The following is a 26,646-nucleotide window of genomic DNA, read 5'->3' as shown; positions in this document are numbered from 1 at the left end:
GTGCGCATAACCACTGCCTTATTAGGGTGATGCTTCTCAGTGTACGATGCAACAGTTTCCCATGCTTTCAGCATTTCTCTTATTGCATCAGAAGATTGTTGTTTTGCTGTTACCTCCTCCTCCTCCTCTGACATACTCTCCTCCACAACTTCTTGCTGTGAAACACAGTGCAACTCCAAATCGTGCAAATTGTTGATGTAGACCGACTGTATGTGCGTGCTAGATCAGCCACGCTCACACCTCGTTCTTGCTTTTCAATGATTTTACGTTTCATTTCTACAGTTATTTTTATTCTCTTATGGCTGGCTTTTGCTGCTTTTTCTTCGGGAACATTTTTGCAAGGATTATTAAACTTTGCACAAAAAAAATCACAAATAATATGTCTGAACACAAGTCTGGAAGAATGTGTTATCACAAGCGACACTAAGATGCTAGCGGAACGAGTGCTAAACACAGACTGATGTAGCAAGCGCACAATCCGGGACTTCCCCTCTTGTCACTCGTTACGCGAAACGTTGCTCGTTAAGCAAATCATTTTTTTATGATTTGTTTTGCTCGTTAAGCGAGGTTCCACTGTATAATATTAAAACAGGAATGTCATTCATATCCTGTTAGACAGCGCAAGCCATTGACTAATCTTGTGTCATGACTTTCCAGATGAGACCAAACATGTGCTGCTATACTAACTACCTGAAACCCTGCCCTCCCTTCACCACCTGCATACGAGGTTCTGTTACACGTATCCAGCTGCCTGGAGTAGGGGTTATGGAGTCCTCCATGTACAGTGCTGAAATGGGGGGTGGGATTTATGGATATAAAATTTATCAAGTTTATATTGCACTGTAGAAATTACATTTCACTATATCTACCAAACAAGGGCCAAATTGCTGGTGTAGAAGAGTGAATGTAAGATGACACCCACGGCACGGGGGGCTCCTTGTAGATGGTGCACAACTGAAGAGGCAGATGCTGCATAATCCTTGCTCACCCACAAACTCAACAGACTTTCTTCACTGACACAGCTCCCGAACTGTCAATATACTGTAACGGTCGTGCAGGGCTTTACAAACTGTAAATCTGAACACACTATGCAGGCTGAAACTAAAAGAAGAACGTCAGATACATTGTACAACATGTGTCCTGTGAGGTTTAGCTTTCAAGATACACTTCACTGTCAAGTGGCACAAGCTATTGAATGATCAATCCATGGGCTGCTCAGTAGTCACAAAAGGTGTTCCAATCAGTGCATGGCACGGTTACTCTCCAGTACACCCTAACATGCTGGCATCGACCACTGTTACAGCTGCTTGAAGTCTTGCCACCAAGAGGATCCTGCGACCAAGGAAGCCTCCATGCCCAGTGCCCTGAAACTCCTGTGCTAAAACCACGACCTTTGTGCCTTACAGCTAGAGGTACATCTTCAGGCTGGAGATGGGGCACCACAACAATGTCCACGACAATTATCTCATGCCTGACATAGATGCTGCACAAACTTGCTTCATCTGTCCACAGAATGTTATGTGAAGTGAGCTCATCTGCAGTGTGCTAGTGTTGTAGCCATTTACAGGATTGCATCCTATGAACACGGAAGACATCTCCCCAAGCAGTGGTACAGATGCAACTGATCAGCATGAAGTACTCTGAGGACCCTAAGTTGGGATGGTCAGAGTTATTGTGCGATACCTATTTCCTAGACTGTTGTTATAACATCATCACTGGCTGATGTCGGTACAGCCCATGGGTGAAGTGCATTCAAGTGTGCTGTAGATGTGACATGGAGACGCTGCTCCCATCTTTGAAACACATTAGCATGTATTATCATCTGTACGACGTCCACCTGGATGATGCAGTGCATGTTCCTGTGCAGCACTACCAGCTCCAATGTTACACGCACTGAGGTTTTTGGGTCATGTCATGGCATTGTTCATATGTGTCTCGAGTACTCACAACAACACTGCTTAGAAGTATGTTACCATTTTTTTAATCAGGGGAAATGCGTTCGTCTGCCTCACTCCGAAGAGAAGGCCTTTCTGATGGATGCTCTGCAGTGAGCAAGATCATTCTCTGTAATGGTCACAAGTTCCTTCCCAATGTCAGTCAGTAATCTACCATTCCAACAGAGTGCTGTACCCATGCCCTACAAGCAACATGAACCCCCATGTCCCCCTGTGAGGACAGCATCACTTATACTTCATTTAGAAATTTTCCTCATCTCAGTGTTAAGCGAAACTGTATTCAGCTTACTGTTTAAATCTACTGCTCCCCAAGGAAACTTTTAAACACAGGTTTCACTGTAGAGGAATCATCACATCTGCACCTGACGAACTCAAGACAGAGGACAGCAATTACCCTGACTGAGGTTCTGTGGGTTTCCTCACACCTCTTCACCAGACAAATGCCAGGCAGGGGTAGTATATGAGATCGGGTAACACCCACTTCCTGCCATATCCATTTCAATTCATTATTCATCCTACCTACATCAATCTACTGTATGAACCCCAGTACACTGTGCCCTGCGTAGGTAACCTCACAGAAGACAAGACCTGTGTATGAATATCTGACCAGCGTATAATGCTAGAAGTATCTTTGAACTAGCATCTAGTGCCATCCTAGTGATGACATAACTCCACCGCTGTTCCCATACTAGCATCTAGTGCCATCCTAGTGATGACATAACTCCACCACTGTTCCTATACTAGACACATGTCAGAACAGATTTTTCAGTCCAGAGAAGGGAAAATTTGGAAATAATTTCAGGAACGGGAATTTTACATACTAGTGCAATCACAAATTTATATTTAGTTCTTCGAATCCTGTTCTGTTATACATAGTATCACTGTAAAATGGGGGCCACAGACACAGCATGACTTGACAAAATAAAATTAAACAGACCACAATGTCATGTTTAATTTATCATGCTTATACTGAACAACTATATATTTGGATCATGACATGTCACCAACAGGTGGATTCAAATTAAATAACTGCATTGCCAATGAATTGATATAAAATGGATTCATAAAAATAGATAAAATGTAAGAATCTGGTCCTTCAACGTTGAAGCCCCACCCAGTTCTGCAGAATGGCAGCGACATGTCTACCTGGGTTCCTGAATATCCGGTTTTGGCGAAGGCACTGCATGGAACTTGCTCACTAGGAACAGCATCCCTCCACTGATGCCACTCCAGGACTGCCAACATATAACAACAATTGTATACAAACAGCTTCCCTGACTGATCACCTCAACACACATTATGACTGGTCAAAATTTCTGATTTCTTTGAAGCACACTCCTGATTCAAGATGCTTTACTCTCACACCCACTTTGCATTGCAAGAGACACTAACCTTCAGGGCACAAAGGCTCAAAGCATGTACTTTATTTTTCTCTTCAACTTCTGCTCCCAACATTTCTTGCTCTGATAAATACACATATTTAGTGAGCTACGCATGAGATCAATATTATGCGATGTCCTGCATTCATTTCCGCCTCTAAATAAAAAAAGACAACACTTCTTCATAAATTCTCAAGTACAAAAAAGTCGTGAAATTCCATTTTATGGTTCTTAAGTTTTATCATCCCATACAGCAGCATGTAATTGGGTGATATTAATGGGCTCCACTGGGCCGCAAACCCCAAGACACTATACAACACATCAGTCTGAGGCAGAGATTAAGTTACCAGTGAGTAGGGGCATGTCTGCTAAGAAAAGTGTTCAGAAACACTCAGGGAACGTGACCTGCATAACTGGGGCACTGATACATGAGTCTGGCATCTGAACACACTCACCTTTCAGTACAGGGGATCCCTGAACAGGCTAGACAGCTGCAGAGTGGAAGAGAGAGGAAGATGCTATATATGAGTTTTGTTTTTCCTCTCAAACACAATTCACCAAACAACTCGCTCACATTTCTCTGTGCATAACGGAGTTTACTGCTCATACAGTGTCGCAACATATTTTGGTTCATGAAGCCATCATCAAGTGAAACATTAACAAACCTTATACTACTGAATTATGCCTCATACATGGATCCATAGAGAGGAAGTTGCCACTTGGCTCCTGCTCAATCAGAAGCTCAACAGCCTTCACCACTGGAGACAGCCACCCTTACAGGATTGCCAACATAGAGAGCACAGATAGAGCTATACAAATTCTAAATCTGAGTGCACTAATAAGTTCATTAACCAACCCACAAGTTTGGTAAATGAAGATGATCCACTGACACTGAGTTTGGTAATACCTTTAGTGCTGCACAAACTTGCTGGTCGCTCTCCGACTGAACTCATTCGCTCCTCATCAATGATTGCTGCTCACATTTCACCTGCTGTGATAATATCAAGTGGCAGGAAAGTCCTCCAAAATGCCAGTACTCTTTACCATTTCANTTCTGCTCATACACTTTGCACCTTACCCTCTGCTAGACTCTATAGCAATCAATGATGGATCATTAGTGAATAATGAAAAATTCAAAGGAAATGGCTGGGCCTAATTTGAGGAACTGTTCTGTGGCTGAGTAAAACTAAGAAACACCTCCACCAGGATAGCAGATCTCTGGGATGAGATGTGTCTCAGGCCTCTAGAATACACACATCACTACTAAATAAAAAATGTTCAGTCTCAGCACAGTACAAATAAATCTCATGTGTTACATACCTCCAACACAGGATAAATTAATTAAATCAAAAACTTCCACTCAATTCCACCCATCTATCTAAGGTTCTAGAGCTCTTGTGGACCTTGGCCACTTTTTCAGTATCTTACCAGTCGGTAAGCCTCCCTGGACAGGAGATCATCCGGTCGGAAGGCCACTACCTATACGACCTACACACAATACAAACACAGAACAAGCAGAATAAACACACACAAACATCCATTTCTTGAGAGGAATTCGAACCCACAATCTCAGTCTGCAAGCGGGGTACACATTTCCACCATTATAATGCACTACAACCTCGAGAACAATCCTAAAAATGGCTACTGCCACCGAATACTAAGTATCGAGGATTAATAATTGCTACAGTACCGTCCTACAACTGTCAACAAATCAATTTTGCTGATATTTGCATTTGTGTTAAGGTTATTATGTGCCATCTAAAGCACACTAGTTCACTGTAGGTTGCGGTGCAGAGGCCGAGAACACCCACTCCTTATACATTCATTCATACAATTGCCATCTATATGTGAGTCTTACATTTCTTGGCATTACAACCGGCATCGTTAGATTAGTTTCCTTCAAATTATCTATTACCACATAAATAAACATTTATTATAGAAAATCCACACTACAGATTTAACTCTCAGTCAACCAGGCGCCCCTCACATACTGTAAGCAAACATGGCTCCTGCCACATAATGTAAAGATGCAGGCAGTTATTCATTAAGTCATCCTATCACTTGACACTATATGGTCTGAGATACTGAAAGTGTAAATAAATCTTAAATAAATAACAGAAACCATGTGTTCATGTTTCACCTGTTTTTCCTCTTTGTCTTTCAAGAGCTTCCAAGCCACAATTGAGGCAGGCATTAGTCTCATTGGCTTACTCCAAGCTTTGTCTTATTCTCATCAGTTCTTCATTCGGTGCCTCTTTCTTTGAGCTGGTGATGACAGCTTGTTACTTAGACCTCCCCTTTACATAGACACTTGGCCCAATTCTAGTTCCACCTGTAAAACACATGAAGAGTACACCAATATGACATGTGGTTCTGTACACTGAATAATTCAGTCAGTGAATGTATATGAAAACCAATGAATAGAAAAAGAACTTTTGGTAGAAATACAGTGCCCCTTTGGGTTGAAGGAGGATTCAGATCCTGCCCTCTATGCCCCCATCTATGCCCCCTACTGCTCAGGGGCCAACTATACAGATGAAAAAACAGACAGTGATTATATACTGTAGGTGCTGCAGCAGGGTTGCATTCAGGCCTAAAAGGGAACTACTGCTTACTGGGATGGACCAGCTGTTTCCCTCACATCTCTGTTGCAGGTTCTTTGATGATGATAGTACCTAGATATTCCTGATCCTCATCATCTTGAAATTGTCTTTAAATTCAGTTTGACAATTTTTCATTCGCTTCTTTTCACATATGATACCTATTTAGTATTAACACTGAAATTATATTCTTCTCTACTGCTGTAATATCCTTGAAATTATTGCTAACTCTGTGCTTTAGCATTTACATGGGATTTCTAATAACTTTCAGCTGTATTCACATTGGAGACTTGCCACTTGACATCAGCAGACAAGCACACAAGCACTACGAGTAACTCTTATTTAATCTCACACAAATAAATAATGCAAGAAAGCTAAAATGTTTATGCACATGCTTTTCTCACAGTGTACTGAACCTGTAGTGGGAGGGAGAGTAAGAGATGTTCAGACATATGGGGAAGACTTGAATACACATGGAATTTTATGAGGGCCCCATTCTGTTGGCGCCATAGCAAGAGAACAGACTTGTGAGAAGGTGCGATATCTGTCAAGTACTGTAAGGAAGTGGAAGGAACTTCTGTGGAAATGTGAGCTGAGGCCAGGGCCACTGAGGCAAAGCCCACCATGAATTTGCAACTGTGGCAAGTTCTCTGTTGATTTTGAAATGTCTTCTTGTGCCATACCGTTTTATTCTCAACTCATATTCTCGTTATTAATTTTTGTAATAGATAACATTGAGTTATTTAAAACCAACACTGATCTACATAGTATAAACATTAGAAGTAAAAACAATTTGAAGTTGCCACAAGCAAGGTTATCCAGCTATCAAAAAGGGGTTTATTATATGGGCATTAAGACTTACAATCTGCTTCCATCCTCATTAAAGGATCTAGTAAACAAGAAGAAACAGTTTAAATTAGCTTTAAAGAGATATCTTTTGGAGAAATCCTATTACTCACTACGGGAGTTATTTGATGGGTGAATGGGGTGATTTTCACCCCTTTGCATATTGAAGTCCTGTATAGAAGGCATACTAGGAAGTGGGATGTCTTATNAATTTCACGCACACTCTTTGTTCCTTCTGGTCGGCCATCTCACTAATCGCCAAAGGGTTGAAACAGGAACGCACACAACAGAGCACCACAGACAAACCACTTAACTCAGACTGACCCCAGCTCACTAACAGTCGCGGGAGACCCCCAGCTAACACCACCTAGCAGCACAACTCGTAACTACAAAGCATGCGCGCGCAACAGGTCGTTTCCGGTTATTTTTGGGTCCCCCCTCGTACACATGGAATTTTATGAGGGCCCCATTCTGTTGGCTCCATAGCAACAGAACAGACTTGTGAGAAGGTGCGATATCTGTCAAGTACTGTAAGGAAGTGGAAGGAACTTCTGTGGAAATGTGAGCTAAGGCCAGGGCCACTGAGGCAAGGACCACCATGAATTTGCAACTGTGGCAAGTTCTCTCTTGATTTTGAAATGTCTTCTTGTGCCATACATAACATAAACAAGTTAGAATTATAACAAACTGCTTTTATTTCATGCTAAATGCAAGTAAATTATGAATTCATCAAACTACTTTTTATACATTGAAGCAGTAAATGTTGGTGAAACCTGACCCCTCTGGCCCTTAGTGACAGGCCATCTCTACCTTACACTAGGTAGAAAGTCATTCAGTACACCAAGGGTCAGAGGCAAGTGACTGCAAAGATAGTTATGAAATTTGAGTTGTTACCATAGAAACATTGCAGAGTTATTATGTACATGTTTCATGTGTGTACAGATAAACTGTATGTTTACCCGTGCCAATATAACTACAGACCAGACCACTGCATGTACATGTCAGTCTGCAAGAGTGCAGAGTCTCAGGGCGTTGCAGTTTTACATGGTAGTCGAGGCAGCTTTCGTGCAGAGAAACAACCAGCATTTCGAACTATCTACCGAGCAATGGAGGAGGTAGAATCACTTTATTCACATACTTTCCAGCAATTCATGCACTACAAATTTCTATGAGTTTCATAATGAATACCAAATGCACAATATGGATGACCCATGAAGTGTGCAGTGCCAATAATTGAGCAGACTAGAATATTATCTTGAATTTTTCTCAAAGTTCACTGCATTTTTATGTCTGGCTTTGAAAGGTTTGTGTCTATCATAGGTCTTCTGAAGTTTATAAGGGTAGGTGTACATCATAAGAGTGCATGAATGTGGCAGATAAAAGTAAGAACGTATAAACCAGAAAGGAGAAGTTATAAATATACTTATGTATTTTTGTGTATGATATTTTCTAATATGTATTAATTCCTGAAGCCTGAAGTTTTCAGGAGTGTAAGATGTTCATGCCATTACCATTTTGGTGCATTGACAATGAGGAGTTGCAGTTATGCACCTAGTAACTTTGTCTCTGTTACATCTGCATATAATAACTCAAAGAATTGCTGCATGGATTTCCAAGAAATTTGATAGTTGTGAGTTACAGTAAAGTTACACATTTTAGAGTCAGTCAAAATCAGAGAACAGTAGTAGACAATTTATAGGAAGACTTAACATGCATATCTGTATTAAGTGTTATTGACTACATATTTACTGGGGCAAAAAATGTTTTGAGCAAGAGTTGTAGAAGAAAATGAAACAACTATTTTATGTCCGTTACACTTTATCATAAGTCTTATGGTTCCCGGTGTAATTAAGTAAAAGTGTCAGCAAAAAGCAACACTACGAGTACATGCACACACCAAGAGAGTGGCACACCCAGTGAGACATGAACAGCCAAAATACAAAAGATAGGAAAACATCCCACATCATAAAAATTAATGATAACAACAACGTGCCTTGAGAGTGCTATTTGACCAAGTGCACAGTGCAGTTGGCTCCTTTAAAATAATGTCGCCTGAAGATGGCCCTATGTGGCTGAAACGTGTAGCAAAACATTGAATGTACATATATCTTAGAGACATTCTAAACATTTAATGAACATTTTAGTGAATTAAATGTGATTTAATGTTGTTTAAAATTTAAATTGTTGCATTATACAATGCAACAGGATGATGAAATATAATATAAATAAGAGTGAGCAAATGCGTCAGAATTGTTATGCTGTGCATACATTTCCCAACTTGTAGTTTGTAACATACAAAGGAACTCTTCTTACAACATTCATAGATATGTTTGCAATTCACAGTTGACTGTCAGTTATCTGTGGTAATGGGAAAACTGATGCAAATAACTTACTAAAGTGGATCCAAAAATGATGTTATTGTACTAACATAAAGCTTGTTGAAATTTCAGCACAAAATTGTTGCCACTTACTGTAAACTTATATGCTTGTTTATTGTAAGGAACTGGGTCACACTGTGATCCACTGTTATTACAACCCTTGAGGACAGTTAGGTCATGATTTCACTGAATTTTCATGCTGTGAACTTAAAAGACTTTTTTAAATACAGCTACATTTAGAATGACTTTAGGATTACATGGCGATTAACTGTTGGATGTGGATAATGATGCTGATGTTTTGGAGGTACAGTCTGCCTCCATCATCACAGTCAGTAGGGGGTGGCACCATGTCAGGGCCAGTGGGGATGGTGAACTGTGAAAGTTGGGTGGTGATCTCTTTTAAAGCCCAGGGAGTGCACCAAAGAATTATTGGCAACTGGTGTTCGTGGGTGGTCATTTAACTGCTGGTGTAGGGGGGCAGTATGGCTAGTGCCATTGTGTCTTCAGAGTGTATCTGGTGCGCCTGGTTGGCTGATTTCTGTATCAGCAGCAAGCATTCCAAATAGTGTAGCTGGAGGTCCATCTGGTGCTCAGTGCATTCTTCAAACATGCAGCTTGTCTCACCAATGCAGATTGCCATGCATTCACATAGGATCCTATTGACTCTCAAAACTTTTAACCCAAGACCAGTCAAGGACACAATAATAAGCAGTTTAGTATGCTGTGAGAGACTGATCTTCACTTTAGTGTGCCACTATATGGAGAAGGTTGAGAAATGCTGTAGACACTGCAAATTTGTCCATTCTGTGTATGGTTCAAAGAAGCTGACTTGGGACATACACCACGACCAGCCATTCCAGCACTAACAGCCAGTCGATATTTGATGCCTTTACTCATGGCTATTTTGTCCGATATCCATTCAGTTTCTCCCATCTGAGAATAGATTACAAAAAAAGTTTGTTCCCTTTTTTTAGGCTGCTTCTCTTTGGATGTTATGTTCTTAGCACACTTATCTTCTCTGCTAATCATTCTTGGCCTGTGATATTCATGCGGCAAAATGATGAATGTAATTTCTAAGAGCTGATTGTCGTCCATGACAATTTAAGAGAGAATTCTGATGTTTCAACCGGAAGATAAGTCTTAATCAAAGTCTCTAAATTACAAATGTACACGTAATACGACAAATTATTCTCACTCTTCCTCTTCTGGGGTGGTTGTCAAGTTGACAACATCACTCACCATTCATAGTATAAGCAAGTTTCATTTGGTTTCTTTTAGAGTTGGAATGATTATATAACATAATTAGGCTGTTGAATGGGTAGAACATGTCTCCCCTCAAGCCTTTGATGTGCCTCGTTCTAACTAGGCAGGAAGAATGATTACTGCTCCACACAGCACCATTGCACAAACATTAATTTAACATTATTAAAAATCATCACTACACACAAACTGTTACGAACTATAATCGCTGTTAGTCCTTAATAGGCTGATAATTACAGCCTGTATTACATTTTTGCCATAATAAGAACTACTCAATATTGCGCTCGGTCATGGAATGAGTCAGTGCCCATTTGAAAGAGGAGTTATCTAAGCTGTGAATGGCTGCCACAGGGGCACTGAAGTCATGTCGTTCTTCCGGCAACGTTCAGTTGTTTGTTTACCCTCGGAATGGTGAGTCCTCAGCAAAAGGCGTTCTGCGTTCTGCACCGCCCCATTGGCACCTGATGGTCCGAGCTTTTTTAAATGAAAAAGTGCCCCAGCGATGGATTGGTCGGAAGGGGGCCCAAGACCTTGCTCTTTGTGCTTGGCCTGCGAGATCCCCAGACCTCACCATGTGTGATTTCTTCTTGTGGGGTTATGTAAAAGATCACGTTTATGTTCCACCGCTACCCACTAACCTCGATGACCTTAAACATCGAATAACAACAGCGATTAACTCAGTGCATCGTGATATGCTGATACGCGCCTGGGAGGAATTCTCTTATCGCATTGATGTTACCCATGCTGCAGGTGGTGGCCACATTGAACACTTGTAAGAGAGGAGATAAAAGTTGGTTGTGAGTAGAATACTTGTGACTTGGTTTCCTTTAATAAAACATTGTGTAATAAAATCGGTTCATTCTTTTTGAATAACTCTGTATATCAGTCCTGAATCTGAAATGCATTATGACTAATCACTGTAATTCCATGCTGAGCAATACTAATCACAGTACACACCTGTGTTGTCTCCATGAGCTGTTCAGCCCTGTAATATGTGTCAGATTGCCACTTAGAGTGTCTAGTCTCCAAAGATCTGCAGCCAGATAGTACGGTAATTTTGGCAATGTTTGAAGGGCAACCAGAAGCAAACGAGATCCTTGGGAATCTTCTGCTGATCCTGATTATGCTTGGATGAGAGGAGACCAAGTTGCTGGAGATGCCATGGCAATGAGGCTGACAATCCGGTCACTGCTTCATATATTGCTGTTAAAACATAACATACTGATATAAGGAATGGAATATTACTGTGCTTTCAAGGCCACAAAAAAGTGACAGTGATGACACAGAAAGAAAAATGACATCCCCTGTATGACTCAAATTGAAACTACTAATATTGTAGATGTGGATAATGATGTTAATTTAATGGAAATTATTTATTTATTTTCAAACCTTCATGTAACAGCAACTACATATTTCAGGCTGCTGCTAACATTACATACAGACATGTTCCACAGTGAGTTAGTGTATTGGTTATTAACTTAACATGGGTGTATTGTACCAGGCAGCCTGTATTATCCTGCTGTTACATCTACTTTTTACAACAGAGGCATAGCATGAAGTGGTATAAAAATATATCTGAATAATGTAACTGAAAATACGAGTTTGTAACCATATGTACATCATCCAAACTAACTGTAAGTATTTATTAATTAGGAAGAGCCGGATGTAGGCTGCTGTCTGACCACAGGAATAACTGTAAGTATTTATTAATTAGGAAGAGCCGGATGTAGGCTGCTGTCTGACCACAGGAATCCAGCCTGTAAGTGCTTAGCCCAAGGAAGGGAACAACAGATAGGGATGTAGTGTCCCTTGAAAGGAATGTGTATTTCTGGGAAATGAAGGCGACCCATGCAGCTGGGCAGTTGGGAGGTAGCAATGACATGAACAGCTTGGGTGAGGCAGTTGCAGTAAAAGGACGAGATAAATGCATCCAAGAGCCCTACAAAGTGCGTAAGATTCAATTCAGTTACGGGATTTTCACAATATTGCTATGTTAGCTACCGCCAATCAAAAAATTAGTGGCTAATTCTCTTCCCAAACCAATTTGTCTGTGAAGCACCACACTGATACTGTTCCGACCTATCACAAGATTATGACCCTGAGAAAAGAGCTATTTCCATCTGACGAGCAGCTCAGCAAATAGACAAAAGTAGTGGATGACGGCAGAGGACTACAATATGGGCCGAACCATGAGAAATGATGAAACGCCTTCACCCAGAAAGGAAGGCAGCAGTTTGCTGCAAAATGCAAGTCTTTTATTCTAATGACTATCAAACTATCACACTCTACTCCATCCGAGATCATACACATACTTGAATAATGGTTATTGTCCCTGAGGATGAAAGTGTTCTCCTTTTCTGCCAGTTGAATATGTTTGATTCTCATTACTGACTCACAAGCATCCAGGTACTCAGGCCATCCTGTTAAGTTGCAAGTAACAACTCTGAAATATTCACATACATCACAAGTTTTACGTGTGTTAATTTATATATCTTCCATACTGAATGAAAATTTATATACAAGCTAGCATACACAACTATGTCTGTGAAAGTGGTGGGTTATGGTTTCAAATCCCTTCCGCCAACCACCATTCATGTTTAATAACAAGAGATACAAACAAGATGAGGGAGTAAGGTTTGATGTTTTCATTGCAGCAGTCATTCAAACTGATGCATTCTGAGGTGTGACACCATGAAGCTTTACAGTTGGAACTAACATTTCTCAGAAACATGTTGCCTGCTTCTTCAGGGACTAAATGTGTAGGTGATGTATTGGCTGAGTTATATAACCAGGCTGCAATGGATGAGATCATTCCTGAGTTGGGTATTATTTCTGTTGCCCCCACATGGAACAGGTCCAGGCTTCATTTCCTTGCCCCTCTTGTGGGTTTGAGTGATTATCTTCTTTCCAGCCTGCTTGCATATACCAACCAATTTCTCACTCTACACATGTTAACCTTGAAGATGGTGGCAACATGTTCGTCTGAAACACTGGCATCTGCTGACAAGACTACACAGAGTCACTCAGAGGGTAACAATCTTAAAATTACAAGAAGTACACTCTAGCTGATAAAAGTAAGGCATAATAGTATGGATACCAGAAGTGACCACACCTGACAAGTAGCTGGAATTGACTGACTAACTTGCTCACCCATTCATGTGTCTACTAACTGATTCACTGACCAGAAGGATCAAAGAAAGTCCTCTTCTTGTATTTATTTCATTGCCATTATCTTGAAAGTGACACTGTATAAAAGAACAAGTTTCAATTTTGTTCATGAAAGCAATACATATGAATTTGTATTTGTATTTGTATTTGTATTTATATTTGTTCAAGAAATCCAAAAAAGGATATAGAACATGTCACAGAACTAAATATAAAACAGGATACATGCATAAATTACACGACTAGATAGTACAATGAATCAAACAATAACAAGTTTCAAAGATCCAAAAAATGGATATAAAACATGTCATAAATAATACAAAACATAAAATACTCAGTTATGCTTATCTGGATCCAACAGTATTCAACAATAATAAGTTACAAAGATCCAAGAATGGATATAAAACATATCATAAATAATATAAAACATAAAATACATGCATAGTTATGCTCGTCTAGATGATACAAGAATACAATAAATACTAAAATTTATCTGTTTAAATATTCTTCTATAGTATAAAATGTATGTGTATTCAAAAAATATCTTAATTCAACCTTAAACTTTTTAAAATTATGAGATGAGTTCTTGATCTCTATGGGCAGTTTATTAAACATTTTTATACCCGCGTAGTAAACTCCTTTTTGAAAACTAGTTAAGTTAGCTTGAGGTAGATAAAGATCTTGTCTATGTCTGGTATTTATAGCATGAGAGTCAATATTTGATGAAAAAAGATGTTTATTCTGCAATACAAATATTAACAATGAAAATATGTATTGCGATGCAAATGGTAAAATGTTTAACTCTTTAAATATGTTTCTACACGAAACTCTGTTACCATATCCCAACATCGCTCTGATGGTTTTTTTTGGAGAAGAAAAACACTAGAACTATGGGAAGAATTTCCCCAAAAGATGATACCATAGCTCAATAAGGAGTGAAAGAAAGAGTAATAAATTGCCTTTAAGGCTGTAATAGACAAATACTGTTTCATATTTCTTATTACATAACAAGCCTTGCTTAATTTTTTTACAAGTAGTTCAATGTGATTCTTCCATATTAGGGCACTATCAACTACGACTCCCAAGAATTTAGTACTTAAGGTATTGTTGATAAAATTATTGTTATAATTTATTGTAAAAGTATCTGATATTGTTGCCTTGGTTTTAAATTGAATACAATGTGTCTTATTAAAATTCAGGGATAGTTTATTTGCTCTAAACCATCTATTTAAAATTTCAATTGTTGTAAGAATATTCCTACTAAGATCATTTATATTAGAATGTGAAAATAAAATGCTATAGTGAATGCTATAGTGCTATGAATGCTATAGTGTATATGATGTCATGTTATATTTTCTGCCTATTACATAATGGAAATGACAACTGTGATGATGATATGAATTCTATGTGGTTTATTCTTTCTGCAGCTCAGTAACAGCAATTTTGAATATCTGGAGAAAATATGCTCTGAAATATATGATATTCTTCCTATCTTCATTATATACATAGCATATGGAATGTCATTTCATTACAAAAGCAATTCACATAATTGATCAATATAAAATGTTTAGGATGACTTCAAAACATAAAAAGCAACATAAGATAATAATAATAATGAATAAACTCATAACAAATCAACTTGAAGAGAGCCAGCAAATCACTCACTGGAAGGTTTATCAGCAAAGGTCCAAAGGTAAGTAAAGTCTGTCTCTGTGCTTAACTAATTAAGCACTATGCCGTGAAGATGTAATGGTGAGTGGATGTATAGACCCACGTTTTCTTGACCTCAGCAGTAGTTGGAGGGGACCAGTCAGCTTCATGACCCAGCTGCTTTACCCCCAGGAAAAGAATGCCAATACCCATTGCATAGTTAGAATAATTAATATTTCTCTGGGTTAGTGAAGTATGAATGTAAAATAAGATAAATATTAGTAACAAAAGAAATGCAGGCCACGACATATTCAGGGTAAAGGACTATAACCACAGTCAACAACAAATTACATAATTAACCTAATCAAACCTTCTGCTATAACACATCCCAGAACTCTTTCACAAAATATACTTTGTGTGGTACATATTTTGGCTAAATTTTGACATTTTCAGAAGTGTTCAATTAAGTGCTAAAGCTACTCATATTTCAAGTTTCACGCTATATCAACATAATTAAGTTATAGCTGACATGTCTCATAATACTAGTAGTGTCTGATATATGATTCTTGATGGTAAGATAAAGCTCAATTATAATTAATAAATTAACAAAAGGGTTATTCTGGTAATCACACATATACAGAGCATGTATGTATGTATGAAGGGGTAGGCCTACTCGGCCCTTGAGAGTCTTAGGGAAGCTAAAGCCTCACATTCACACAGGACGTGTGTGGCTGTTTCATTTTCTATCTGACACCTCTCACAAGTGGGACTATCACTTAGTCCCAGTTTGAACAGGTGTCCTTTGAGGTGACAGTGTCCTGTAAGTAGTCCTGCCACCCATCGTAGCTGGTTCCTGTTGAGCTTCAACAGTTCCTTCGCTCTTTTATCAGAAGGTCCTCGTATGAGTCCCTTAGCTTGCCTGAGTCCAGTTAAGGATTCCCAGTATTTCTTATGTTTTATGTTAGTCCAGTCCCTGATTGCCTGTTTGGCAACTTCTAGAGAGATGCCACAGGCTGGTTCAGGTCCTATGAACAGATGTTCAGCTCCAATTTTAGCTAATTGGTCTGCTGCTTCATTTCCAGCAATACCCTCATGCCCCGGCACCCATATCAGTTGTACCCTGTTATGTTTGGCCAGTTCCACGAGGGTTTGGTGGCATTCCTAGACCAGTTTTGAATTGATCGGGTGTTTGTCAAGTGCTTTGAGTGCTGCTTGGCTGTCAGATAGAATGTAGATGTTCCTATTTCTATAGTTCCTATCTAAATTCTCCATAATACATGCTTTAATGACATATACTCGTACTTCTGCCTGGAATACTGCCGTGTACCGCCCAAGGCTGAAACTAAGTTTCCGCCTCGTGCCATGGCAGTACACACCAGCTCCAGTGCCTCTATGTGTCTTGAAACCATCTGTATACCAGATCAGTCCCCCTTTTCTGTCAGGCTGAAACCCGTCTTCCCATTCACTCCTTTCAGGAAATCTGACTGTGAAAGGTTTTTCATATACATGTCTCAGTATCATTTTGTCAGACCCCATTTGTAATATGGGTTTTTTTTCATGTCCTGAGTCATGTCTGCATCGCCGAAACCATCAGATCTAGGTTTCCATTGTCCACAGCACTGAAGATGGCAAATTCCTGCCCTGGCCTCTGCATCCAACTGCATATGCAGTGGGGGGAGTGCAAGGAGTATCACCAGTGCAGATATTGGAGACGTTCGAAATACTCCTGTAATACCTAAGCAAGCCAACCTTTGCAATTTGCCAAGTTCTGTCTTGCTTGTCTTGAATTTAACTCTGGGCCACCAAACTGTGACACCATAAGTAATTATAGGTCTCACAACCACAGTATATATCCAACGTACAACGTGTGGCTGTAGTCCCCAAGTTTTACCAAACATGCCCCTGCATGTCCAAAAAGCCTTATAGGCTTTGTTAATGACTTTGTCCAGCTGCTTTTTCCATGTCAGTTCCTTGTCTAATATTAGACCAAGGTCCTTGACATCACTGGAGAGCTGGATTGTCTTATTGAAGAGAATCGGTTCCTTAAGACCCTTTACATTTCTCTTCCTAGTAAACGGTATGATTACCGTCTTGTTGGGATTGATGGAGAGACCTGTTCTTTCACACCATCATTGGACCATGTATAGAGCTGACTGAAGACGCTCTGATACGGTCGAAAGGAATTTTCCATTTATGAGGATTGCTATGTCATCAGCATATCCTACTGTATAATACCCATCGTCATTAAGTCCACACAGGAGATCGTCGACGACCAGGCTCCACAGCAGAGGCGAAAGTACGCCCCCCTGCGGACATCCCCTAGACGCAGACACCCCCAGGGTTTATCCCGATAATGTAGCAGCTATGATTCTGCTTTCCAGCATAGCATTGATCCATCTGCATATTGCATGCTCTATGCCATGCCTTCCAGCAGCCTGTTTGATTACATCAAATGAGGTTCTATCAAAGGCTCCCTCTGTATCAAGGAATGCTCCCAAGGCAATATCCTTGTGTTCAATTGCACTTTCTATGCATGTTACCACATTGTGTAGTGCACTTTCGGTAGATTTACCTGTTTGGTAGGCATGTTGGTTTTGGTGTAGAGGACATGTCCTCAGTACCCCGTACCTAATATGCCTATCCACTAGTTTCTCCATCGTTTTCAAAAGGAAAGATGATAGGCAGATAGGGCGATAAGCCTTAGCCTCGGTATAATCAAGTTTCCCATGCTTTGGAATAAACGTCACCTTAACCTGCCTCCAGACTGTGGGGATAAAACCATATGCCAAGCAGGCTCTATATATGTGACATAGGTGTGGAACTAAAAGTTCTGCCCCATGTTGCAAAAGTGCCTGTACAATTCCATCCGTTCCTGCTGATTTAAATGGTCTCAAATTGTTCAGTGCCCATCTTATTTTTGATTGATTAATTATGACTTTGGCCAGGTCCCAGTCTACCCTGTCCATCTTGCTTTGGCAAGTGTCCAGGTTCTGCTGACCCTGTCCATTGTCCAATTTGTCAATCAATTTTGAATCAGGAACGTGAACTCTGAATAATTCATTCAGCGTCTCCCTTCCTGTTTGAGTATACTGTCCGTTAGGCAGCTTAATTGTGCTGACCTTATTGGTCGCCTGTTTTGCCATGATTCTCATGAGTCTGGCACTGCCTGGTACATCATTATCTCCTGGCAGTACCTCCTCCATGAGGATTGCTTGGCTTTCCTTATTTCTTTCTTGTAACAGGTCAGGGCTTCCTTATAGATGTCCCACTGCCCTGTTCTTTTAGCTGTATTAAACAGCCTTCTTGTTTTGATCCTAAGCCCACTCAGCTGTTTATTCCACCAAGGTGTACTCCTTGGTCCGCGAGTGGTCCTAGCCGGACAATTCTGATTAAAGGACGAGATAATAGCCCATTGCAACTGGTCAACAGACCGATCAACATCCTTTATTGTGCGTATATTATGTGAGATGGCCTCCAGATTTACCTTTAGGTCGTCTTTGTAAGACTCCCAATTGGTTCTCTTAGGATTCCTATAAGTAGTTTGATCTACTGTGATGTTACTTATTTTAAAGCATATATATCTGTGATCCGATAGAGACGGCTCATCAGATACATGCCAATTACTTACCAGGTTTCTATGTTATTAGTCCCTAGTGTCAAATCAATAACCTCCTTCCTATTGCAAACTACAAAGGTAGGTTCGTTACCATGGTTTAGAATATTCAGGTTTGAACTCACCAGAAATTCCATAAGGCTCTCTCCCCTTGGGTTAGTGCCGGTGCTCCCCCACAAAATGTGGTGCGCGTTGGCATCACACCCAATGATGAGTTGTTTTTTCCTGCTAAAGCAGTAGTCTATGATGTCCCTCATTTCCTTAGTTGGCGGTGGTTCATCCGAGTCATATGGAAGGTAGACTGAAGCAATTATAAGTTCCTTGCTGCCTTCTCAATACGGGTATGTTATCCTTACCGCCACTGTATCCCTTGAACAGAGCTCCAGCAAAGGCAAGGCATTAACATGATTCCTGATATAAACACAAGATCTTGCATTATTACTGGGTGCAACAGAGTAAACTGTTCCCCCTGTATTATTTAAGCCCCTTATTCGACCCTTGTATAACCAAGGTTCCTGAATAAGTGCTATGTCTGCCTTGCCCTCAGCTAGCTGTTGCACAGAGCTGCTGTGGCAGCTTTACAGTGGTGCAGGTTGATCTGAAGAAATCTCATGATCTCTTCCAATTGGGGAGGTATCAACTTCCATCTTATGTCCTTCCTCTATCTCGGACTGAGTTCCATGTGAAGAGGTCCCCTGATCCATTTTACTTTGGTCATCTGAGGGGCTGGGTAAATCATCCCCTTCCTCCTCAGAGACTGAGTTAGAAGATACAGTGTCTGTCACGGGTTCTGCCCGGCGCCGAACTTCAGGATCGTCCAGCACCTTAACAGTCCCCTGTGAGAGTCCTGTAAATATTTTATAACCGGTCCTCTGTATAATAGTATAGGAGTCCCGGTCTATGAATAGTATAAGCCTTTGGCCTTTCGACTCAGATTGCTTGTCTAACACCCTCCAGTTCTCTGTATGGAGTCCTGGATTAAGATCTGCAATCCATTTCAGTAGCTCTTCCTGGTTTTGGGCAATTTTATCCCTAGTCCGGAGAGCTACTTTAACAGGCTTGGGCAGGTTCCTGGCATCAGTAGCCTTCAGCCTGGTCCCTGATTGAAGCCTGTGGTTGTCAATGGCTCTGATGAGCCACTGACCAGACTGTTGGTCGGCACATATATAGATAAGTGCACCTCCCAACAGTCTGTATGATTTTAGGTGTGGTAGTTCTACCTTTGGAGTCCTACGTAACACCTCGCCCAAAGCTTCCAGAATGGAATTTTGGTCGTCTTCGGTAAGCTTATCCTCAGCGTAAGTGTCTTTGTAGATAGCTACCTTTATATTGGTCAGAGCCTCCTTCTAAGTCCCTGGGCTTCTTCAGAGTTCTGGCCGTTTCTGTAGGGGTACTGCCCTCCGACCTTGGCCTCTTAAAGGTGCCGGTGGGGGTTTCTCCCTGCTTGGACGAGCTTGCAGTTCCCGGTTGCTGACCGCTCCCAGTTCCTGCTTTGCCTGTCCCAGCTTTTGCCCGTTGTACCTGCCGCTTAGCGGCACCCGACAAGGGTTTCTTCGCCAAACGGGGTCCACCTATTCCAGAGCCTAGGTGTCCCAGTCTTTCCCCTGCTACAGGTATGTTGGAAGTACCGGCTCCCTGCAGTGGTGTGCCAGTACTAACGACTCCTGAGAGAGCAGTTTTTGGTTTTGCCTCTGGTAGGTTTTGAATCATTGGTTCATCCCTGCCTTTGGCTAAGACTGCAACAGTAGGTTCACCGGTTGCTTCTGAGCCCCTTACTGGTTCACCAGAGCTTCCAGCCCCTTGCTGAAGCATTTCTCATAGGGATTCCGTTAAAGGGGGTCCCTCTTCAGTTTAAGGTCCTTACGACTGGTTTCTTTATTTGGTGCCTTTTTCATTTTGGTCCCATGAGTAATGGGGATTTAAAAGGTCACCACCCGCAGAGCCCCATATGGGTGGAAGGCATAAATACAACGGGGTGCTGCCTGGTGCCCCGAGGGGATCATTCATGACACTGGCCAATAACCACCCCAGTGCCATGCAGCCCTCGGCACGATGCCTCACACCTTGGCTTAGGCGGTTGGTCCTTCATAAGTATAACCCTCACAAGCCTCCAGGACCAAGAGTGCATTTTCGGGGGGAGGGGTGTATCCCAGATAACTGGGAGTGCGATACTAATTGTCATGAGGTTGCGACCAGGGCAACCTACACGAACTTAAGGCCCCTGGAGGTTGCTTCAAAGCTCCCCCATTCCCACCCCTCCACATGGGTTGGTCGAAACCATTTTAGAGTGTTGAGCTATACAGAGCATGCTAAAGGGCCTTAGTTTGTTAACATTTTGATGTCTGTAAATATAACAGTAAAAATTTTATTTCACAGCTAATTCTTATATGCTGCATAAGTTTTCACACCATGTCTTTATGTTAATTTCACAATGATTATTTGTGAAGGTTGTTCATGTGCATGTATGGAAACAAATATTCTGGATAAACAGACTTTAATAAAAACTGTCATTGCAATTTTCATTTACATATTCTCATGCCTTGGTCACATGCTTTCAATTTATTTCATTTTCAGAGTTACACATGATCCAAAAATAAACTCTGGTGGCAAGTTCTCTGAATTTTTGAAGATACAGTTTTGGCCAAGACTAATTTTATACTGACTTCCTAATTACTGTTCTAAAGTTCAGTTATCACAATATAAGCCAGATACAAGAACAGTAATGATGCTCATATTTGTAGATGAACGTCTACATCAGCTTGTGAGAATTTAGTATGTTTTATGCAACCTCCACACAAGCATTTATAATTGCTTGTGAATATAAAACCCATCTCCTCACATGACAAGTTACTTAAACTGACTAAAGTCTTGGTGCTGAGGCGTCAACGCACTTCCACATCACCGCTTGAATATTACAAAAAAAGGAGAAGTGGTTAACCACTAATGATTCATCTCTGCAACACCACTGCATCTTAATAGCCACATTGGGCATTTCTGCGTTTCATCTCAGGCAGAGAGACAGGAGCCCCATTCCCCCTTTCATTCAAGAACCTTTCCCCCTGAGAATGCATCTATATAGGCGATCCTAAGATAAGTTTGAATTTGATTCTGAAAAAAAAAATCCAATATAGTGCTGCAAACCCCTGGACAACCAATGAATGGTAGTTACTTTATGGTTTAACGTGTCATGGCTTTAAAGATAAAAAATTTGTGCTTGTTCACATTGCCACTAAGAGGTTATGGGGACTTATTATGATAGTAATATGATTAGTAGTGACAAATTACTACTGTTTTCAAACACAGTTCAAATTTGCTTGCAGAAATAAGTTTACTATACCCATAAAATGAAATGATACTAAACTTTTCATGCTGTGGATTCAATGGGTATGATCCTTAATCACTACCTTGTATGACTTTACAGTCAGGCCTCATGAGAAACATAACACTCTGGAGAAAACAAACTATCAGTTACCTGGCTATACCACTTTCACAGTAGCTAGTAACATGTGCGGGACAGGAGGAGTTGAACCATGACTGCTCCCAGAACTCTGCTGCAAGTGACCCAAGCCCTAGATCAACTGTCATGTTTTTTGCTGCTTTGTAAACATTCATTCCTCCAAATGCCTTAGAATAAATCAGAAAAACAGTGAATTGTATAATGTGTCATACAATCTCATATGCTGTACATATCACTTTATGTTATTCTTACAATTTTCAGTAATAAATTTGTAACAGATTTATATGATGGCTGGACGCATGACATTAACCACATGTACATGAATGATGGGCTTTTACAAAAATTCCACTTTTACAGTTTGTTCTTTTCTTAAATACATTCTGGATGAATATTAAAATAATTTAAAAGGATCCTACCAATGATTCACTTTCCATATGTCCAAGAGCCCATGTTACTCTCCATATCATAGCAATTAAATTAACAAGATGCGGTGTGCATACCATTCTGAGCTACTGTACTACTTATTTCTCCAGTTTAATATATATTGGTGAGAAATGACTGGAAAATAATCTACAAGCAGCAATATGTAAGTTCACCTACCGGTAAGAACACATACATAACTTCATATTTTAGCACCTGGGTCAAGTTCCCAATTAACAAACAATGCAGAAAAGAGAACCCAGTTTTAGCTTCATTAATAAATTACGATGTAAAGTACAAAACTGAAGGCAATTTTACTTTACCTCAAGTATGATGTAGGTCAGCAATGAGAAAGATACGAACAGCATGAAATTCCTAGTTTATTTTCTGTGTCTTTTGAGTGCTCATCATAAATATGGATAGCAATCAGCTAAAACATGTTGAGATTAAGGATCAGATCCATCAGTTATCTGATACAACCAAATATCAATGGAATTTCATGTGCAACCAACGTAGAATATTTAATCCTCATGGAATCAGCAAAGTTGAAGAGTGTCACCTCACCCTGCAGCCAAATTCAAATCTTATCCCAGAGACCAGCTATCCTGACAGAGATACACCAGGGTTTCCCTCAATTAAATTAGGCCATGACCATTTCCTCTCTCAACTTTCCAAAGCCATCATTTACTAATCGTCCGGACATTCAATGCTATACTGTTTCAGTTATGATGGAACCCTCTAGACTCTAGAAGCAAATGTATTCAAAAAGAAGGTGATTACATAAAAACGTAAGAGATGTTGAACTACTGTGTGATTATCCTGACAAAATTATAGTGAAACTGCTTTCACTTTTTTACTTACATTCATGTTATTCTTAGTGGTACACACATTTTTGGACAGAAAATGCATGATAAAGAAAAGTAACAAGGGGAGTACTGTTCCCCTCTGGCTTCTTACCTCTGTTCACTCTGTACCTGTTAATATATTTTAAGTAAAAGAAAGTGAAACTGAGGTACAGAATGCCACTTTGCCATTGCATTTACTCAAGTTACAGACATCACACTATTGCCACAAGAATGCGCTATATTCAGAAGCTTATAGCTACAATACTGACTTGAACAGTCCCAGTTAATCAATTATTTTTTATTTCTTCCTTAAAACAATTCACATATACAAAATATGTTTGCTTTTTGAAAAACAATAACATTTGTTACATCTGACACAAGTTTAAAAAATGGCCAATATTGCTCACCTTCCTTGTCATTGAAGCAAGCATGCGCTGATAGCTTTTTGAATATAATACATGATCTGAAATGTAGGCCCAGTCATTGCCTGCTACAGTGCCTGTTGAATCAAGCAATTTAATCACAAACTGAGCTAAGTTAAGTATTATATTTAATTTTTAGTAATCATGGGACAGTAAGAGAATAAAAATACAAAGCAAAGATGTCATACTAACGGATTTATATACTTTAAGAACACAGCATATTTTCAAAAACAACAACGAAAATAACGACATAAAGCAGTTATTACCTGGTACGCTTAACACTGGTTGAAATGTGACACTTATAAATGTGAACATTCATAAAGCACCATTATGTTATAAGGTGATAATTTATGTGCATGACACTGTTTCAAGGATATAAACATTATGAAACTTTGATATGAAAATTAGCACAAGGAAGGATGTAGTTATGAAAATTAATAAAGACAATCAGCTTATAAACGTCAACGTTGAAAGTATGATGAAAACTATCAGCCTGTTGGTTCGTTAATTCTTGGGTCTGCTATTTCATTAACAGTCAGGAAGTATGCTGCCTGAGTTGAGCGGGTGGGTGAGTATGACAGAAAATTATTTTTTTTTTTACAGTTAGGTATATTAGTCATTCATTGAAAGAGCTATGTCAGTAGCTGAGATAAGCAATTCGTTTACTACAATTTCATTAACTACTAGTGCATATGTTTGCAAGCTGGGACGTCTTAGATTACTATGGAAAGATATGTTTACCTTAAGGTTCTGTCCTACCTAGAAGATGAACAGGAATGAGTGCTGTTTGTAGACCTGAGAAAAGCACAGTGCCTGGAGAGTTGTTTGGACAAAGGCGTGCCGCTTCTGGTACAGAGGTTCAATACTCTTCCACAGAAATACGGCTTCTGTGTAACCCCCTTGAAATTCACTTTGCTGTTCCCGGTAAGTTTCCACATCTCCAGCACCTGCTGAAGTAGCGGTGAAGTGTGATTTTCAATTTAACACTGAACTAAAAATACCTCATATATTGTCTTGTATGATTCACTGAAAATAGTTAAAAAAATTAAGAAATTCAGTAGAAATAACTAACTCCAGGCACAGCGTAAGTTCAAATATCTGTATATTCATCTTTTGTTAGTTTTATATCAGTTTATCATGTAAAAATGCTCATTTGAGCTCTTCTCAAGTTATCAGAGAGTCAGGGTTATACAGAAATTCAGCTCCTGGTTACATATACAGTACCACTGATAGTGTGATTAAATAAACGTCTTGCTGAAAAATTCAGCACAGATAAAACATCATATACCAGTAGCACTGCAATGCTTTCTTCTTCCAAGAATTCCTACTTCCTTACCTATTCCAAATTTATACTTTCACCGATTCATTCCTCTTTTGTGAAATGTTCTAAATATCAGACACAAAATGTATTTCATAAGGAATGAACAAACTTCCAAACTATATCAAAAATATTCTCAACCTATTACAAAACGTTCTTGAATTAGTTTCAGTGTTATATTACTTTTCCCATCACATCGAAATTTCAAAGGTAAATTGCTATAAATATGATACAATTGCCAAGTTATACTGCATGATTAATTTACTAATATTCCCACAATTTTACAGAATTTTAGCTGCTTATGATATGTTCATTTTGTTATGATACTGATACAATATTGTGTTTACTTTTAAACATGAGGATTACAATTCTGAGAAGCAGCAAGTATTTGTCAGTATGTGGATCCCTAGGTAGTGAACTATGTATCAATCTTCTGGGGAGCAAATGGACTTATCAGAAACATGCGCTGCTAGGCAATGAAGGTACAAGTATATTATTCTGCAATGCTCTCAGTAGCTAGACTATATAGCATAAATGGTAGAAGACAACAGATGAATAACAAATTGGAAAGGACTGGGAATGAAACAGTCATGGCCTAACCAAGATACCATCCTGGTATGTGGCTGGAGTGACAGAGGAAACCCATAGAGAACTTCACTCAGGACAGCCAATACACGTATCTTGGCTGAGATCTGAAATGAGAACCTCCAGAATATGAGTCTACAGTGTTAGTGCTCTGCCAACCCATTTGATGTGAAGGTATAATGAATAAAAGTGAACACAAAATGTAGGAATGGAATCATACTCATAATTAAAAAAATAAAAAAAAAATTCATACTTAGTATTTGAACCTCAACCCTCAGTTCTCAAGGCAAGTAGGCTAACCATTACATTATGCCTCTACTGCTGTTAAGTAGCCATTAATCATTATATATATCAGATACATACACAGAAACATTTTTTATGCTCGCTGTATACTATTATGGAAGAGTTTTGAATACCCATAATATAAAGTTTCTATTTCTTCCTTACAGTAAAAATAACATGATCGTTACAACTGGTCTTCGAATATAAAAAGTAACCGCCTTCTGTTAAACAGGCTTTATGGAAGGCCAAAAAAATAAAGTGTACTCGATTGTGTTCCGCCCACACTTTTCAACTTCGGTAAAAGAAAAATTGCCTGAATAGTTTCTCGAGTTCAACGAAAAATATTGGCATGCATGGAATGGAATTGTGTCTTACTCTCATTAGTTCAAACTGATATTGTGATATGACATTTGGATTACCTTGGAATCAGAGTCGCGGTGTCTTCCGCGAAGTGGCAACTCAGCCCCACCC

The 26,646-nt window shown here is 39.7% G+C and overlaps 1 protein-coding gene across 1 annotated transcript; it reads right to left on the bottom strand.

Annotated features, from left to right (window-relative positions):
- Positions 1–4,392: 4,392 nt before the first annotated feature.
- LOC111862943 lies at positions 4,393–24,845 on the bottom strand. Its single transcript, XM_023848813.1, has 6 exons — positions 24,741–24,845; positions 23,976–24,067; positions 22,319–22,470; positions 12,731–12,861; positions 11,376–11,621; positions 4,393–5,666 (listed from the first exon to the last, which is right to left on the bottom strand). The coding sequence occupies exons 2-5, from the start codon at positions 23,997–23,999 to the stop codon at positions 11,437–11,439; spliced, it is 492 nt and encodes a 163-aa protein (XP_023704581.1). The 5' UTR covers positions 24,000–24,067; positions 24,741–24,845; the 3' UTR covers positions 4,393–5,666; positions 11,376–11,436.
- Between the last annotated feature and the right edge of the window lie 1,801 nt (positions 24,846–26,646).

This window comes from Cryptotermes secundus, unplaced genomic scaffold (assembly GCF_002891405.2).
Source record: "Cryptotermes secundus unplaced genomic scaffold, Csec_1.0 scaffold763, whole genome shotgun sequence".
NCBI classification, from domain to species: domain Eukaryota; kingdom Metazoa; phylum Arthropoda; class Insecta; order Blattodea; family Kalotermitidae; genus Cryptotermes; species Cryptotermes secundus.
Note: the sequence above shows the minus strand (reverse complement) of the source record. Positions and strands in the feature narration are given on the sequence as shown.